The sequence below is a fragment of the Saimiri boliviensis genome, chromosome 9 (assembly GCF_048565385.1).
Source record: "Saimiri boliviensis isolate mSaiBol1 chromosome 9, mSaiBol1.pri, whole genome shotgun sequence".
Taxonomy (NCBI): domain Eukaryota; kingdom Metazoa; phylum Chordata; class Mammalia; order Primates; family Cebidae; genus Saimiri; species Saimiri boliviensis.
In genome coordinates, this window is record NC_133457.1 from 126,436,963 (window position 1) to 126,452,099 (window position 15,137).

A 15,137-nucleotide genomic window follows, 5' to 3' on the forward strand; every position below is an offset into this window, starting at 1 on the left:
CACCTCCCAGTACTTCTGTTGAACCCTCCGCAGTCAGTGGGAGGGGATTCTATCCTTCTGGTACCTCATGTTACTCATGGGGAAGCCGAGGCAGGGAGCCCCCAGTGTGGCCTCAGATCCTCAGCTCTGTAGTCCCACTGGTGTAGGCTCTCAGGGAGCCAACGGCCTCCATGCTCAATCTGCAGCTGGGAAGGTGCAGGGGTCCACCACGACCCTCAGAGCAGCTTCAGGGACTGGGGCTGTGGCTCGGTGAGCGGCTCGTCCTGCCAGGCTTAGCCACCCCGGGTCTGCTCATGTGCTTCCCCCCACAACCCTCCCACAGTGACATCCACCCAGCCCCGCTCCCGCCAGAGCACACCATCGTCTTCCTCGTGCGCCTGCTTCCCGAGACACCCCGCGAGGCCTTCGCGCTGTGGCAGATGACAGCCGAGGACTTCCAGCCTGTCCTCGGAGTTCTCCTGGATGGTGACGTGGGCCCCGAGTCACCACCCCCCGCAGTCAGGAGGAGTGGGGGCAGGGAGGCCCAGACCCTGGGAGGCCTTCGGAGGAAGTCCAGCCTCCAGGCCAGGCCCTCGGGCCTCCCCGGCGCAGGGCTGTTGGCGCCCACCCTTGGGGAAGGCAGGTGTCCCGGCCAGGGGGCTGTGGGCCGCTTTGAGGGTCACCTCCGGCTTCGCACCCTCAGCTGCTCTGCGCGTGTCGTGGGGGCCGCCCTGCTCAAGGTCTAGGCCCAGCTGGCCGCTGCCCACTCTCACCCGCTCTGCCCCCTCCCTGGCAGCCGGGAGGAAGTCCCTGACCTACTTCCACCGAGACCCCAGGGCTGCCTTGCAGGAGGCCACCTTCGACCCGCAGGAAGTGAGGAAGATTTTCTTCGGGAGCTTCCACAAGGTCCTGGAAAGCTGAACTCACGGCCCCCCCACCCCGCCGTTCCCCCAGCTCCGGGACAGCCCAGCCCCCCGCAGGGCCCTGCGGATGCCAGCAGGACTTTCCTCAGGAGTGACGTTGTCCTGGGGCTCGGGGCCTGCCCCGGCTCTTCCGTCTTAACCTGAGTGGAAGAGCCGCCCGGCCTGTCTTTGGGGCCCGCAGACCCCCCTGGGAGGCCACTGCAGCAGGTGCCGTTCAGTCCATTTTACAGAGGGGAAGCCAAGGCCCGGCAAGGCGGGTTCCCCCAGGGTCCCCCAAACCTGAGGTGACGTCAGGCCCCGACCCCAGGACTGGTGATGAGCGTTGCTCCCCGTCTCTGGCCTGGCTGGAGGGCTCAGGTGGGAGCTGGCCCTGCCCGGACTGTGGGGAAGCCCATGCTGTGTTACAGGTGCACGTGGCTGTGGGCCGCTCCAAGGTCCGGCTGTACGTGGACTGCCGGAAGGTGGCTGAGCGGCCCCTCGGGGAGGTGGGCAGCCCTCCCGCTGCCGGCTTCATCACGCTGGGGAGGCTGGCCAAGGCCAGGGGCCCCCGGAGCAGCTCCGCTGCGGTGAGTGGGGTCCTGCCCTGCTGGGCCTGGCTGGCGGGGCTGGCGGCCTCTCTGAGCCCTGGGGCCGAGCCAGCCCCCTGCGCTGCAGTTTCAGCTTCAGATGCTGCAGATCGTGTGCAGTGACACCTGGGCCGATGAGGACCGATGCTGTGAGCTCCCCGCCTCGGTAGGCCCGTCCCTGTCCCCGGCGCTTTGAGCTCCCCACCTCGGTGTGCCGGTCCCTGTCCCCGGTGCTGTGAGCTCCCCACCTCGGTGTGCCGGTCCCTGTCCCCGGTGCTGTGAGCTCCCCACCTCGGTGTGCCAGTCCCTTGCCCCTGTTCCAGGAAGGAAGGGCAAGGGCCCACTGAGGTCACAGTGCCCGGGGGTGCATTGGCCTGTCCAGATTGTCACTGTGCTGGGAGAAATCAGGGAAGGCTTTCAGAAGAGGTGGCCCCAGGGCCAGAGGGTGAACCTGGGAGATCATGCTGGATGAAGAGCACCTGAGGCTCTGGCAGGCGGGGAAGTTCCCCTCTGTGGGCCCAGCCAGGTGCAGATGAGTCAGGAGGGGGCCCATGGCCAGGCCACAGAGTCCTCCCCACGCCGCCAGGTCCTTGGTGACGACTCCATGTACCCGGTGCCCTTCCGTCCTGGGGCTCATGCGGACAGCCTGGCAGGGTGGTTCCAGGGCTGGCTGCACACACAGGGGCTTGTGGCCTGAGCTCGGGCCATGCCCCCCGTGGGCTCGTGCCCCAGACCTTCCCCCCGCCTCCAGGTGCAGGTCTGGAAGGTTCCCTGGAGCCCAGGTGTCTTTGGCTAAGCTCAGCTGTGCGGTCAGGCAAGAGCCCAGGGTCTCTCTAACGAGCAGTCTCTCTTCTTCCAGAGGGAAGGAGAGACCTGCCCAGCCTTCGCGTCTGCCTGTACCTGTTCCTCAGAGACCCCTGGACCCCCAGGGCCCGAAGGACCCCCAGTGAGTCCAGCAGTGTCTCCCTGGGGTGGCCAGGGACCCCTGGCTGATGTAGTGCTACCACTGGCAAGTGTGGAACCCAGAGCCTCCCGCCCCTGTCCATCCCCCGGTCCTGACGCAGAGCTGGGACGCACTTCATGAGCCCCCTCCCTGCCGCGCCTGCCCTGGGCCGTGGGGCCGAGGCCTGGACCAGCCCCCTCCTCTGCCGCTGGGCCTCCCCCTCCTGAGCCCTCCTCTGGCATGGAGTCCAGTGTTCCCCAGTGTCAGGGTTGGGAAGGGGGCCCAGGTGTAGCGGGGATCCAGGACTGTGCCGTGGCCCAGGGTGTGACGTGGGCCGCTGTGGGTCACTGTCCTGGATGCTGGCAGCCCAGCCTCCTGCAGCAGGAGCCACAGGAGCCTCTGCCCAGGCCTCGGGGAGGCGGCTCTCCAGGCCAGGAACCCGACCATGGGGTGGGACCTGCTCACCCCGTTTCCAGGACCCCACAGGTGACAGCTGGGGCTTCCAGAGCTGGCTGCATGGGACCAGTCGGGCACTCTCACTGGAGCTCAGTGTCCACAGACCTGGCCACTCAGGGGGCGGGGGTGTGAACCCAGAGCTGCCTGCCTGTGAGAAGGGTGGGCAGGCCAGCGTGCCTTGCCCTGGAAGCCGCTTCCTTCCCCCGGACAGTAGTGGACAGTCCAGCTGGGTGGGGCCAGGCGCCCAGGGTGGGCCCAGCATGGGGTGGTTCTAGGGGCTTAGCCCTCCTTATGCCTCTGCAGGGCCTCCCAGGGAGGAACGGTACCCCAGGAGAGCAGGGCTTCCCAGGGCCCAGGGTAAGTTTTGGGGAGTCCTGGGAGGTGGGGAGCCTGGGTCATAGCTACCAGAAGAGGATGCCCCTCCCAGTACATTCCTGAGAACATAGGGAGTGGCACAGAGCCACCCTAGGCAGGGTGGGGTCTCCCCAGGCTGCAGACAGGCAGGAACCCCAGCACCCCAGGGGCCCAGGGGTCTGGACTGGCCTTCCCCACGTGCCTGCTGGGTGCCTGGCCCTGGGCCTAGGTATGTTGGTAGTGCCCTTTCCACCCAGATAGGAAGGATGAACCCCATGGCCCAGGTGGGGAAACTGAGGCTTGGGGAGGTGAGTCCACCTGTCCATTCGGCAGCCTGGCTGGCCCTCAAGGCCGCCCTTGATTTCCGATGGGCAGGCGAGAGCCAGATGCCGTCTGTGCTGGGCTGGACCCAGGAGCTCAGGTCTATGGAGTATTTTCCAATGTGTGTAGGCTCAGCACATGCGCAGCATACAAGGAGGGGTTTCGGGGGTGGGTTCTGGTTCTGCAGAGAGGGATGTTGAAGACAGTGCACCCAGCGATGACAGCAGCACCCACCCCAGGCGTGGGAAGGCTGCCCTCCAGGCTCAATTCTAATCATTTCCTAACCCAGACTTCGCACAAGCACACACAGGCACGGCACAGGATGCCGGAGGTGTGGCTGCTCCTCCCCACCCCCGACGCCCACCTCTCCCCGGCATCCTTCCAGAGAGTGCCACATCCCCGTGAGCACAGACTCGCGCCCCGCTGCGCCTGGGCTGCCACGCTTCCTCTATCTGAGCGGTTGTGCTGGAGCCTGAGGGCGCATCTCAGGCTCAGATTTCCCAGGAGAGTGTCTGGGTTGGGGGGCACACGTGTGCCCCTGTGCTGTGGGGTAGATGCCCCAAAACGCCCCCGCAGAGTCGTGCAGGGCGCTCCCGGGTGGGGAGCCAGCGGTGGCTTCCCACCCCCACCCTGCATACTGGCTGCCGTGGGAGCCGTCGGTAGATGGAAATGCATTTCTCTTCCAAGCGCCGCGAACACCCTTTGAAAGTTGCCGTATTTTCCTGCTGGAGACGTCCTCTGACTTCTTCCCCACTGTTATTTTTTCTTATTAATTTGTGGGCTCACGGTTCACTTGATGGAACCAGCTCTGTGTCTGATGCGAGTTTTGGCCTTGTTTGCCATCTGCATTTCCATACAGATTTTAAAATAATGTCACGCAGTCGGAGTTACTGCTCTCCCCTGTGGCTTCTGAACTGTGTATCCTGTTCTAAAGGGTCTTCCTGAGCCTCCAAGAGGAGAGAGTGCACTTCCTCCCGCTACCTCCGGGGCCTTTCCCACACTCCACGTTTGTGACCAGGCTGGGGAGGACGGGGGGACGGGGACGACTCCAGCTTCACCTCTTCACAGCTCTTTCTGGTCACCTGAGCCAGACACAGCCGGCCTCTCGCAGGAGTTCAGTGCCACAGCTGGGGCGATGTCCAAGGCCCCTGTGTGCTTTGGGGTTTTTCAGATGCTCCAGTCCGTCCCATTGATCTGTCTGTTGTTCGTGTGCAAGGGTGGTGCTTCCTTCAATTATGACCTATTTATTTAAGACTTCGATACAGGGGGCTGGTCCTCTCTTGTATTCTTCCCGGAATTTTCCTGGCTCTGCTTATTTCATTGTTCAGTGAACTACAGAATCCACTTATCCATTTAACCTGAGCTATTCAACTGGTTTTTTTTTTTTTTCGGAACCACGTTCACTTTATAGATATACTTAGGGACAGATGATGTTTTTATGGTGTTAATCTTCTCGTCCAAAACCACGGCCACCTTCCCGTTGGTCCCCAGGGCCTTTTGTGGCCCTCAGAGCAGCGTGGGGACGGTCCCTCCAGCAGGCCTGCTCCGCTCTCCTGCATCCGTAGGCAGCCTCTCTTTTTGTTGCTATTATAAGTGAGGTCTTTCCTCTCGCTCCAGCTTCGGCCTCCTTCTCTTCACACAGGACGCTGTCTCTCGCTGCGTGATTTTTTGGTACCCAGCTCTCTTCCTCCATTACCGTATTTGATTTTCGTGGGTTTTCGGGGTCGACAGTGGCGTCCGCTGCAAATGAACGCTTCGCGGTCGGCTCTCCGGTCTCGGTTACTGTGATTTCTTTCTCTTGCCTGATGGTGCTGGTGAGCACTCCGGAACTGTGTCAGAGCCGTGGCGATAGCAGATATTCTCATTTTCTTCTTGGCTTCACGGAAGTGCCTCTGGCCCTGGACCCCGCGGGGCTGTCCTGTAGCAGAGGCAGATGTATTTTGTCACGTGGTAGCGAAGATTTAAAACTTCAAGATTAGATTTAAAGCTTATTAGATTTAAAACTTCAAGAGCGGACATTAAGTAAGCTCTAGTCCTGCTGTGGATGCGGGGAAGTAACTGCCTCCTGCAGCTCTCAGCTTTGATTGTGGTGTATCCCTAAATACTGGGTGACTCTCGCGTCCGCCGAAAATCGGACGCGGCTGCTGAATTCTCGTCATCCACGAACGTGCGACAGAGTTCAGCTTGCGGACATTTTATCTTGGATTTTTCATTGATGCTTATAAATAAGACTGTGGCAGTTTTCTTTACAGTGTTTGGAACCTCGATTTGCTTTGTTTAAAAGACCATTTGTGTTTAAAGAGCAGCAGCTCCCTCTGCCCCACAGGGCTGGATTTCCCGTAAAGCCTCAGTCTAGTGTTTTGGGGTCCAGGGCTTAAGAAACTCTTCCGTCTCCTCCATACAGTTTTCCACACTGATTTCGACCCCCGAGGCCCCTGTTGGAACCAGAGTCGGGCAGGGGAGGGCTGGGTGGGCTGGGTGGACCTGATTTGCAGGCTCGGCTCTGTGGTTCTCCAGCTCTGCAGACGCCTGCTGGGAGACCAGCTTCTCTCGGACCCTCCTAGGGTGGGCAGTGAGGGTGCTGGGGCTGCCCCTGCTCCTTTAATGGAGCCGTCTCCACAGGTCTGAATGCCCAGAGGGCCATGAGGGCTGCCTGTGACCCAGAGGGGCCACAGGAGGGGCCACAGAGGCGCCACAGGAAGGGCGGCCAGCGTGCCCTTTTCAGGCCCTCCCACTGCCTGTGTCTCTAGGGAGAGCCGGGGCCACCTGGACAGATGGGACCAGAAGGCCCTGGAGGCCAGCAGGGGTCGCCGGGAACCCAGGGCCGCACAGTCCAGGGGCCTGTGGTAGGTGCCACCCCCGCCCCCGCCGCCCTGCCCTGTGCCCCCTCTGCTTTGCTGCCCAGCCTATCTTCTGCTCCAGGGTCCACCAGGGGTCAAAGGAGAGAAGGGGGACCACGGGCTCCCAGGCTTACAGGTAGCATGGCTGGGACCAGGGAGCCACGGGTGGGGGAAGGACAGGGATGGAGGTGGGGAAGAGAAAAGAGAGGCCTCTGTGCAGGGGGGGCACAGGTGTCGGGGTGAGGCTCACAGGAAGGGCCATCTCTTCTGGATGTGACCTTGGCCCTGCCTGGCTGGCCCTTCTGTTCTCTCCCAGGGCCACCCCGGCCACCAAGGCATCCCCGGGAGAGTTGGCCTTCAGGGACCAAAGGTGCTGGCTGTGGGCTTGGAGGGCTTTGTCGGGGTGGGAGAGCCTGGCCTGGTGGGTCTTGGAGATGGGGGCTATGGGGCGGGGAGGGGGAAGTGCTTCCTCCGGGGTGCCTGCCTTACCCCGTGCCTCACCCCCTTCAGCCTGTGGCATGGCCAGAAGGCAGGGGGGCTCCAGCCCACCCCAGGCAAGAGCCATCACCATGGTGGGGTGCTCACAGGGTGTGTTGGGTGCTGCTGGGGGGCTGTCACCATGGGAAGGGTGGGTACAATCACAAAGCGCACCCAGCTAGCCCCTTCATTTGCCATCAGGGAATGAGGGGCCTGGAGGGAACTGCTGGTCTTCCTGGACCCCCTGGCCCCAGGGTAAGCACCGACCTCCCGTGAGCCCACCCCCACCCAGGGCTCCTAGGTTCCAGGGGCCAGGCAGAGGCCAGTCTGAACACCAGCTGCCACCCACGCCGCCCCAGGAAGTGGCCAGGGAGGGAGTTGGTTCTGCTGGAACTTTCTGCAGAGCCTGGTGGCTGGGTGGGTGTCTGCCCAGGAGCATTGCTTGCCCCCAGGCGAGGGTTTATCTGGCACCCACGGGGCAGATCGGCAGGCACATGAGGCTCCATGGTGCCGGGAGGGCCAGGGCTCCTGGGTGTCCTGGGGAGGGCAGGCGGGCCAGGCTGGCTGCGGGGATGTGGCCCCGGTCCCTGCTGATCTCTCCTGTGGGACTTGCTTTTTCCTCCTGGTCTCTGGAGAGGGTGTCAGGGCTCAGCAGCCCCAGCCCTCCACAGAGCTGGGGGCTCGCTCTGTGTCCCCTGGTCCTGGGGCTGGGGTCTCTGCTGGAAGGCTGGGGCCTGCTTCCCAGTGCTCTGTGCTGTGAACTCAGTTCCTGGGAGACCTTGGAGGGGGTCTCCTGGCAGCAGCCTCGGGCTGGGTGCGGGGCAGGCCAAGTTGCCTCCCTGCAAGCATCTCTCTCGGGGGAAGCCCACCTTGCAGTCACGCTGAGGCAGCTGGCACAGCTGGGGACATTTAGAGCGGCGTGGGTGCTGACAGCACCGGAGAACTGCAGGGCAGGGGGAGGCGGGGCCTGGAGGCAGGGGAGGCACAGCCTGTCGGAGGAACGGCCTGAGGGAGGCTGGGGCCAGCCGGGGGTTCGCCCTTGTCAGGTTAGGGGGACCCCGGGATGTCTGGGAACCAGGGCTAAATTGAGAGCAGATGTGCTGGGGACCCAAGCCACACCCCGACTTCTGTGTCTCTGTAGGGCTTCCAGGGCATGGCGGGAGCCAGGGGCACTACTGGAGACCGAGGACCCCCAGGGGCTGTGGGACCCACAGTAAGTCCACGGCCAACACCCACCAGCCAGCCAGAGGCGGGAGAGCGGAGGGTACAAGTCCCACATTCGACGCTTCCTGCTGAGCGCCCAGGGACACTTCCTGTTGACGGACCAGGAACTTCCTGTTGACCACCCAGGACTTCCTGTTGCCTGCCTGGAACCTCCTGTTTACCACTCAGGGACTTTCTGTTGACCACCCTGGGACTTCCTGTTGACCACCCAGGGACTTCCTGTTGACCGCCCAGGACTTCCTGTTGACCACCCAGGGACACTTCCTGTTGACCGCCCAGGACTTCCTGTTGACCGGACTGCCCAGGACTTCCTGTTGACTGCTCAGGGACACTTCCTGTTGACCGCTCAGACACTTCCTGTTGGCTGCCCAGGGACTTCCTGTTGACCACTCAGGGACTTCTGTTGACCGCTCAGGGACTTCTGTTGACCGCTCAGGGACTCCCTGTTGACCACCCAGGGACACTTCCTGTTGGCCGCCCAGGGACTTCCTGTTGACCACTCAGGGACTTTTGTTGACTGCTCAGGGACTTCCTGTTGACCGCCCAGGGACACTTCCTGTTGGCCGCCCAGGGACTTCCCATTCGCTGATGGAGGCCGCTTCCGAGCTGGGGCGGGTTCCGCAGCTCCCCCGGCCCCACCCCGGACGGAGCTGGCGGAGGGCAGGCGGCTGCGGCTCCGAGGCGTGGGGGACGGACGTGGGGGCCGCCGTGCCCGCAGCAGCCCCGTGGGCCCCGCTCAGGGCGCTCCAGGTTCCGGGGGCGCTGCGGGGGCGGCGGGGGACGGGACGGACGGCGGGGCGGTGCCCGGCGCGGGGAGGGTCTGCGCTCCGCGGTGTCTCCCCGGGGACGGAATCTGCGGCCCGAGGCCGGTCCTTTGCGGCGCAAGTTCGGGACTCCGAGGCAGAACCGCGCCCGCGCCCGCGCCGGGGTGCGGGGGAGGCCCCCGGGCTCCTGGGATCGGGGAGTCCGGGATGGGGCTTAGGCTCCGCCGGCCCCGTGAGGTCGCACCGCCCCGGCCGGCACCCCCCAGGGCCGCCGCACTGCTCGCCCGTGGCCTCGGGCCGTCTCTGCTGACTTCTCTTCTCCTCCCTCCTCATCAGGGGCTGCCGGGGCCCAAAGGAGAACGAGGCGAGAAGGTGCGCGACGCGGAGTCCTCGGGCTCAGCTCGGGTCCTCCCGGGAAGGCGCGGGCCACGCGGGTCCCAGAGCTGCTCCGTCTTCCCTTGCAGGGCGAGCCCGCGTCCCTCGCTGCCGTCTACCAGCTCGTGAGCCGGGCCTGTGAGTCCGCCATCCAGGGTGAGTGAGGCCGGCGGCCCTGCACCTGTGCCCAGCACACCTGTCTGTCCTCCACTGGCCAGACCGGGGGAGGCCACCTTCCCCACCGTTTGCACGCCTGCGCCGGGTGTCCCGGCCTGGCCTGCAGAGGCCTCGCACCCCCGGCCCCCACTGCGTCTTGCTGATACCCCTCCTCCCCACAGCACACGTGTCAAAGTTCGACTCCTTCTTCCACGAGAACACCAGGCCCCCCATGCCCATCTTGGAACAGAAGCTGGAGCCGGGTACTGCTCCCCCGGGGTCCCCTGGCACCCGCCGTGAGGCCCTGCTTCCTGGAGAACGGGGGCGTGGTGGCCGCCACCTTGAGGGCAGAGGTACTGGGCTCCCGGCCTCCCCAGTACACGGAGGGAGTGTGGGGGGTGGGGCCCAGCTGTCCCTTGGTCCTGGGGCTGGGGCCTCGCTCCGTGTCACCACAGCAGCCCCTGCTGGAGACGCCACTGTCCAGCCTCTGGGGTGCTGGGGCGGGGACACTGGGCTCTCCTGAGCCTACGCAAAGCCAGCCATGGTGCAGAGGTTGGCCTCGGCCTGGCCTCCCGGGAACCTCAAGGTGACCCCTTCTCAGTCTTCAGGAAACATGAGCTGCCTGCTTAGGGCCGCCCACGAGTGCCCAGCCTCCCTCCCATCCCCCTCCCTCCCTCTCCCCGCCTCCCGTCCTCCCGGCTGCTGCGTCCCCGCCTCTCCCCACTCAGCGCAGAGCTGCAGGCTCCGTGAGTCCAGTGCTAGGTCGTGGCCTGGACGCTGAGATGGAGGAGAGGCTGATTCGGGGAGTTGGAGCCAGAGAGGGGCGTCCGTGTGGAGGACGGACCAGGGGGTGACCCGGCTGCACGAGAGCTGAGTTCTGCACCGGCCGGGGCAGCAGCGGGGGCGTCTCTGCTCTGCTCGGGCATCAGCTGAATCCTACCCCTTACCCCACAGACGTCTCAGGAAACTGGGAGCAACCAGGAGGGAGCCCCCTGGGTTGTGGGAGCCCCTGCCCTGGCCTTGGGAGCTGCCCACGGTGGCCTGGTTACAGCCTGGCAGATGCGGGGCGCATCACTGCTCAGAATAAATGGTCCCTTCTGTACCCACCTGTGTAGCCAAGGGTGACAGGCACCGTCACGGGGCCCCCACCCGATGCCTCCCTGCCTGGCCATCCCCCAACTTCCGTCATGGAGCCCAGGAGGCACCTGTGTGGGGCACAGGGACCCGGCACACTGCTGCCCCCACCCGCAGCTCTCAGCCTCCATCCTAGGACTGCACCTGCTGCCTGTGCCCAGGGAGGGCCCTGCCCCCTCTTCCCCCGTCAGGACAGGGCCCGAGCCTCTGCGTTCCTCTGACTTCATACACTTCCCTTCCCTTGCAGGGGAGCCCAGAGCTGTTAGTCAGACGGGCAGCCCTGGGCGGCAGAGGGGCTAGGACCCAGGGCCGCTGGGAGCCGCAGGTGAGCCCCTGCTGCCTGTACCTGCCAGAGCTGAGGACATTCGGGAAAGAGGAGCTACTGAAGGGCCAATGGGTGGGGTCTCGTGCTGTCGTCCAGGGTGCAGTGCTGGGAGCACAGGGCGCAGCACAGGCAGGCGGGCAGCCCCAGGAAAAGCAGGGTCGACTGTGGACCCCGTGGGAGCAACGGGAGTGTGGGGCCCCGGAGACGGACCGGTGCGCCAGGAGCTGCAGGGTCGCAGCCTGGGGCAGAAGAGGCCCTGACCAGGGTTAGCACAGCAGGGAGGGCGGAGCTCAGGTATTCGCACAGTGGACGCTTGGGCAAGCGGTGGGAGGGCTCACAGGAGTCCCAGGAGGGGCCTGCGTGGCCCCGGGCGTGTGGCTGAGAGAGGCAGGGTGGGGGCGATGGCCGCACCAGGTAACCTCTGCCTTCTTCAGGAAGCCTGGGCAGGTGGCCCCTGTGTCCAAACTTAGCTGAGGGCTGGTCTGAGAGCAGGCGTGGGGACAGGGAGCAGGCGTGGGGACAGGGCAGAGGTGTGGGGACGGTGCAGGCGGGGGACAGGGAGCAGGCGTGGGGACAGGGAGCAGGCATGGGGACGGAGCAGGCATGGGGTCAGGGAGCAGGCGTGGGGACAGGGAGCAGGCGTGGGGTCAGGGAGCAGGCGTGGGGACGGAGCAGGCATGGGGTCAGGGAGCAGGCGTGGGGACAGGGAGCAGGCATGGGGATGGAGCAGGCGTGGGGACGGTGCAGGCGGGGGACAGGGAGCAGGTGTGGGGACGAGGAACAGGCGTGGGAACAGGGAGCAGGCGTGGGGACAGGGAGCAGGCGTGGGGATAGGGCAGAGGTGTGGGGACAGGGAGCAGGTGTGGAGACAGGGCACAGGTGGGCGCAGCACAGCTCCAGCCTCGTAGCTTCAGGAGCCAGAGCATGGTGCTGGGTGTGAGACCTGGAGCCTGTGGCAGGGCCAGTGCCTTTGAGCCAGGTGACTGCCGGGGCTCGGAGGGCCCCGGAGCACAGGCGGGAGACCCAGGGGCTCCTGGTCAGGATGGGGCCAGAGAGCAGCTGCCCGAGGGTCAGGTCAGACTCCAGGGCTAGGGATGAGCAGCCTTGCTGCTCCTCCACAGACGCATCAGAGAACGGCCCACCCACCACTCTGCCCACAATCCTGCCTCCCCCGGGCCTGCTGGACACGGTGTGTGGAAACCCAGGACGTGGGCGCTCGGGGTGGCCACAGTGCCGGACGCTGGCCCTGAGCCAGTGCCCAGCTGACTCAGCCTCTCAGGTCTGTCTGCCCTTCCCTCCTGCCAGGACATTTTCTGCACTGCCCCGCGGAACCCTGTGCCTTCCTCTCTGGGTTTGTCTAGACACCAGGAGCAACCACATCCTGGAGAAGCCGGGACAAAAACCCAGCGAGAGCCTGCAGGTGGAAGGAGAGGGAAGGAGCGGCCCCGGCCCACCCCACGCCCTTGGCTTTGTAGCATTTCCACGTTCAGATAAAGCACCGAGTACTCGCCCATCCACGTGAGGCGGGAGTCATTTCCTGAGAGGGTGTCCCCCACCTTGGCTCTGTGCGCCCCGCCTTGAGGCCCTGGAGCCCCAGCCCCAGTGGAGAAGGGGAGGAGCCAGGCTGACGGAGATTCCGGGTCGGGAGGGCAGCAGGCCCAGCGGCTGCTCTGCCCCTTTCTCTGGGCCTCTTCAGAGCCTGACCCGGGGCCCTCCTCACTCTGTGCCTCACGCAGACAGCGGCCCACCTGCTGGCCCTCCGGTCCCCTGCATGCTGGCTCCTCCCTCAGAGCAGCACTCCCGTCCAGCCCCAACGCCTGCGCCTCGGCACAGCAGGGCCCTGCCTGCCTCATCCTCTCCTGGGTCCCCTGCCCAAGGAGTTCAGATCCTGTGTGTGAGCAGCCGTCCCTCACCTGCCCGGCCCTGTGCGGAGTTCCTCGTGCAGGGACATTACTTTGAGACTTGGCACCACCAGCCCCTGGTCCTTAGGGTCTCAGGGCGAGGTCATCCCTCAGCGGGCTTCTGACCTGCGTGCTCCTCAGCACCTCGGCCCAGGTCTCTCCAGCCATCACGGGCGCTCTGCGAGCCTGGACTTCCCGCCTCATCCCCACTGCATCCCAAACAGCATGGGGGCAGCTCAGCACACACACGTGGGCTCCTGGGCCCTGTAGCCCATGGAGGTGATATGGGAACTTCTCCTTCCTTTCCAAACGAGCATTCAGGACCTAGTCCCCTTCCCACCTAAGCAGCTAAGCAAGAAAGGTGCCAGAAGTGAAGAGGGAATGCGTGTCATTGAGGACAGGGGGAAAGGTATTAAAATGGATCAAAGAGAGGCCCTTGATATTGACAGAAGGAACAAGAGTGTACCCCAAAGAGGTGAGCGCCAAACAGCTTCAGAGCAAACGCTTCATCCGTGACTCACCTGTTCCAGGACCCGACCAGACCTGGAGACCAAATACAGTGAGAGGCAGGGTCAGCAGGACGGGAGCCAAGCCCTGACTGAGGCCCGGAAGCAGCCCCCAGTGCAGCATGAGAATACAAACAGACCACCAGAAATTCCCAGGGTCTGTGGACAAGGCAGAGGTCAAAGAAGTCAGGGGCATCAAGGCAGATTTTGCTCTGAGGGAGAAGGAGAGCATTTGGCCAAAGGAGGTGCAGGTAAAGCCGCATCTGGAGCTGAGTTCTAGCCTTCATTGCAGGCATCAGACAGCTGTTGAGAGCAACAACCTAAGCCAGCCCCTGTGTCCTGCAGGGAGGACACCTAGGTCACTTGGTGTCTGTCCAGGAGCTAAGTTGGCTTCAGTTGTGTGACCAGTGACACAGCTTGGTTGGGCTCATTTGGCTTCTCCAGGGCTGGGAATTAAATGTCCCCTGCTGAGCTGAGAAGGCTCTTTGAGCAGCGGAGTCAGCAGCCTTTGTGGTGAGGCGAGAGTGGGCTGGAATCAAGCCCAGACCCACAGGGCATCCAGAACCTTCCAAAGGACCCCCTCTCTTGGGGCTCTCCAATTTGATGAAGGGACTGGGTGGCTCATGAAGACCACATGAGCTCGCAGCCAGGAGGAGGCAGCCTGGCCGGCAGGACCAGCCCCCCAGCTGCCCGAACCCCACCCACTGCTGATGCTGAAGACAATGCTCAGCCTCGAAAAGGGGGTCCAGGCGTCTTCAGGAAACTGACTTTATGCCAGAGGCCAATTAAAATGGCACAGTAAAGGCAGGGCCAGCTGGTGCCCAGGCAGCTTGGGGACTGGCTCCTGAAGCCACACCTGCCCCAGCCTGTGCAGTGGAGCTGAGTATGGATCAGAGGTGAGGGCAGCGCGCCTCTGCTTCCAGGAAGGCAGCCGCCCCGAGACCTGGCCGACCTCCACCACATCACTCCGGGCAAAGTAGGAGCCCCAGGAACTGAGCTGACACTCATGCTCTGGAGAGTGCTGGGTTCCTGGCAATGCCTCCCCCGCTCCCTTCACAGCCAAGGCTCTCCCCTCCAGAGGCAGCCCGGTTTCAGCCCTACACATTGGGGGCTCCAGGAGGTAATCAGGGGGATGCTTGGTTTAGCCCAGAGCTCATGGCCTTAGGTGCTGCCCCCGGTTCACCCCCATGCCCATGCCACCCAGGATACTCAGCAGGGGCCAGCCATGAAGGTGGTGTGAGGCAAGGCTGATCTGGTGCCAGGCCCAGGCCAGTGGGGTCATGGGTGTTGTGAGGAGGTCATGGAGTCACCGGCTCATGCTGGAGTCACAGGGCGGAATGGGCGAGTGGCTCGAAGGGGCTGTGCAGCCGTGCATATCCAACGTGCCCTTCCCAGGTCTGCGGGCAATGCCAGGTGGCTCTGCCTGAGTCCCCAAGAGCAACCCTGGAAGCTCCAGCCCTTCACAGCCCCGCTGAGAGCCACCTGCAAGGTGGGGAGCTGGGAAGAATGGCTCCGTGATGGGCACAGCCCACAGGAAGGCAGGCCCGTGCAGGCCTGGGGCAATGCACAGCAGGGGTGGGGGGCACTGTGCCCGCAGCGACACCAGGTGAGGCGTGTCCACCCTCAGAGGATGGCTGTGGCCCAGCCAGTGTCAGAAACGGGAGCCGAGGAAACCCAGCCCCAACTGTAGAGCCTGCGCCGTTGCCATCTGCACCTGGGGGTGAAGGATGGCTGCCAGTCCCCTCATCCACCAAGGACCAGGGCGGTGGGGACGGCAGAGCTGGGACACGTGGACCCAAGCGTGCGCACACACCAGGGCAGATGGCGGGGGAAGCCGGTGCCCTGCAGATTCAGTACGTGTCTTGGGGAAGGGCACAGAAGCGATTGCATAAT

At 64.2% G+C, this 15,137-nt stretch overlaps 1 protein-coding gene across 2 annotated transcripts in view; it reads left to right on the forward strand.

The window, feature by feature from the left end:
• Positions 1 to 14,149, forward strand: part of COL20A1 (collagen type XX alpha 1 chain) — a 37,472-nt gene extending 23,323 nt beyond the window's left edge. Inside the window, exons 22-37 of one of the 2 annotated variants that reach the window (XM_074406766.1) lie at positions 323 to 465; positions 776 to 885; positions 1,310 to 1,468; positions 1,557 to 1,634; positions 2,328 to 2,414; positions 3,171 to 3,224; positions 6,293 to 6,388; positions 6,465 to 6,518; positions 6,699 to 6,752; positions 7,061 to 7,114; positions 8,001 to 8,072; positions 9,184 to 9,219; positions 9,312 to 9,378; positions 9,561 to 9,731; positions 10,760 to 10,837; positions 12,143 to 14,149. In XM_074406766.1, coding sequence (XP_074262867.1) covers positions 323 to 465; positions 776 to 885; positions 1,310 to 1,468; positions 1,557 to 1,634; positions 2,328 to 2,414; positions 3,171 to 3,224; positions 6,293 to 6,388; positions 6,465 to 6,518; positions 6,699 to 6,752; positions 7,061 to 7,114; positions 8,001 to 8,072; positions 9,184 to 9,219; positions 9,312 to 9,378; positions 9,561 to 9,731; positions 10,760 to 10,812 — 1,288 coding nt within the window. In that variant the 3' untranslated portion in view covers positions 10,813 to 10,837; positions 12,143 to 14,149. Of the gene's footprint in view, positions 1 to 322; positions 466 to 775; positions 886 to 1,309; positions 1,469 to 1,556; positions 1,635 to 2,327; positions 2,415 to 3,170; positions 3,225 to 5,184; positions 5,352 to 6,292; positions 6,389 to 6,464; positions 6,519 to 6,698; positions 6,753 to 7,060; positions 7,115 to 8,000; positions 8,073 to 9,183; positions 9,220 to 9,311; positions 9,379 to 9,560; positions 9,732 to 10,759; positions 10,838 to 12,142 lie in introns of those variants that run through there. The other variant, XM_074406767.1, reaches the window with a different exon arrangement.
• Positions 14,150 to 15,137: the final 988 nt, after the last annotated feature.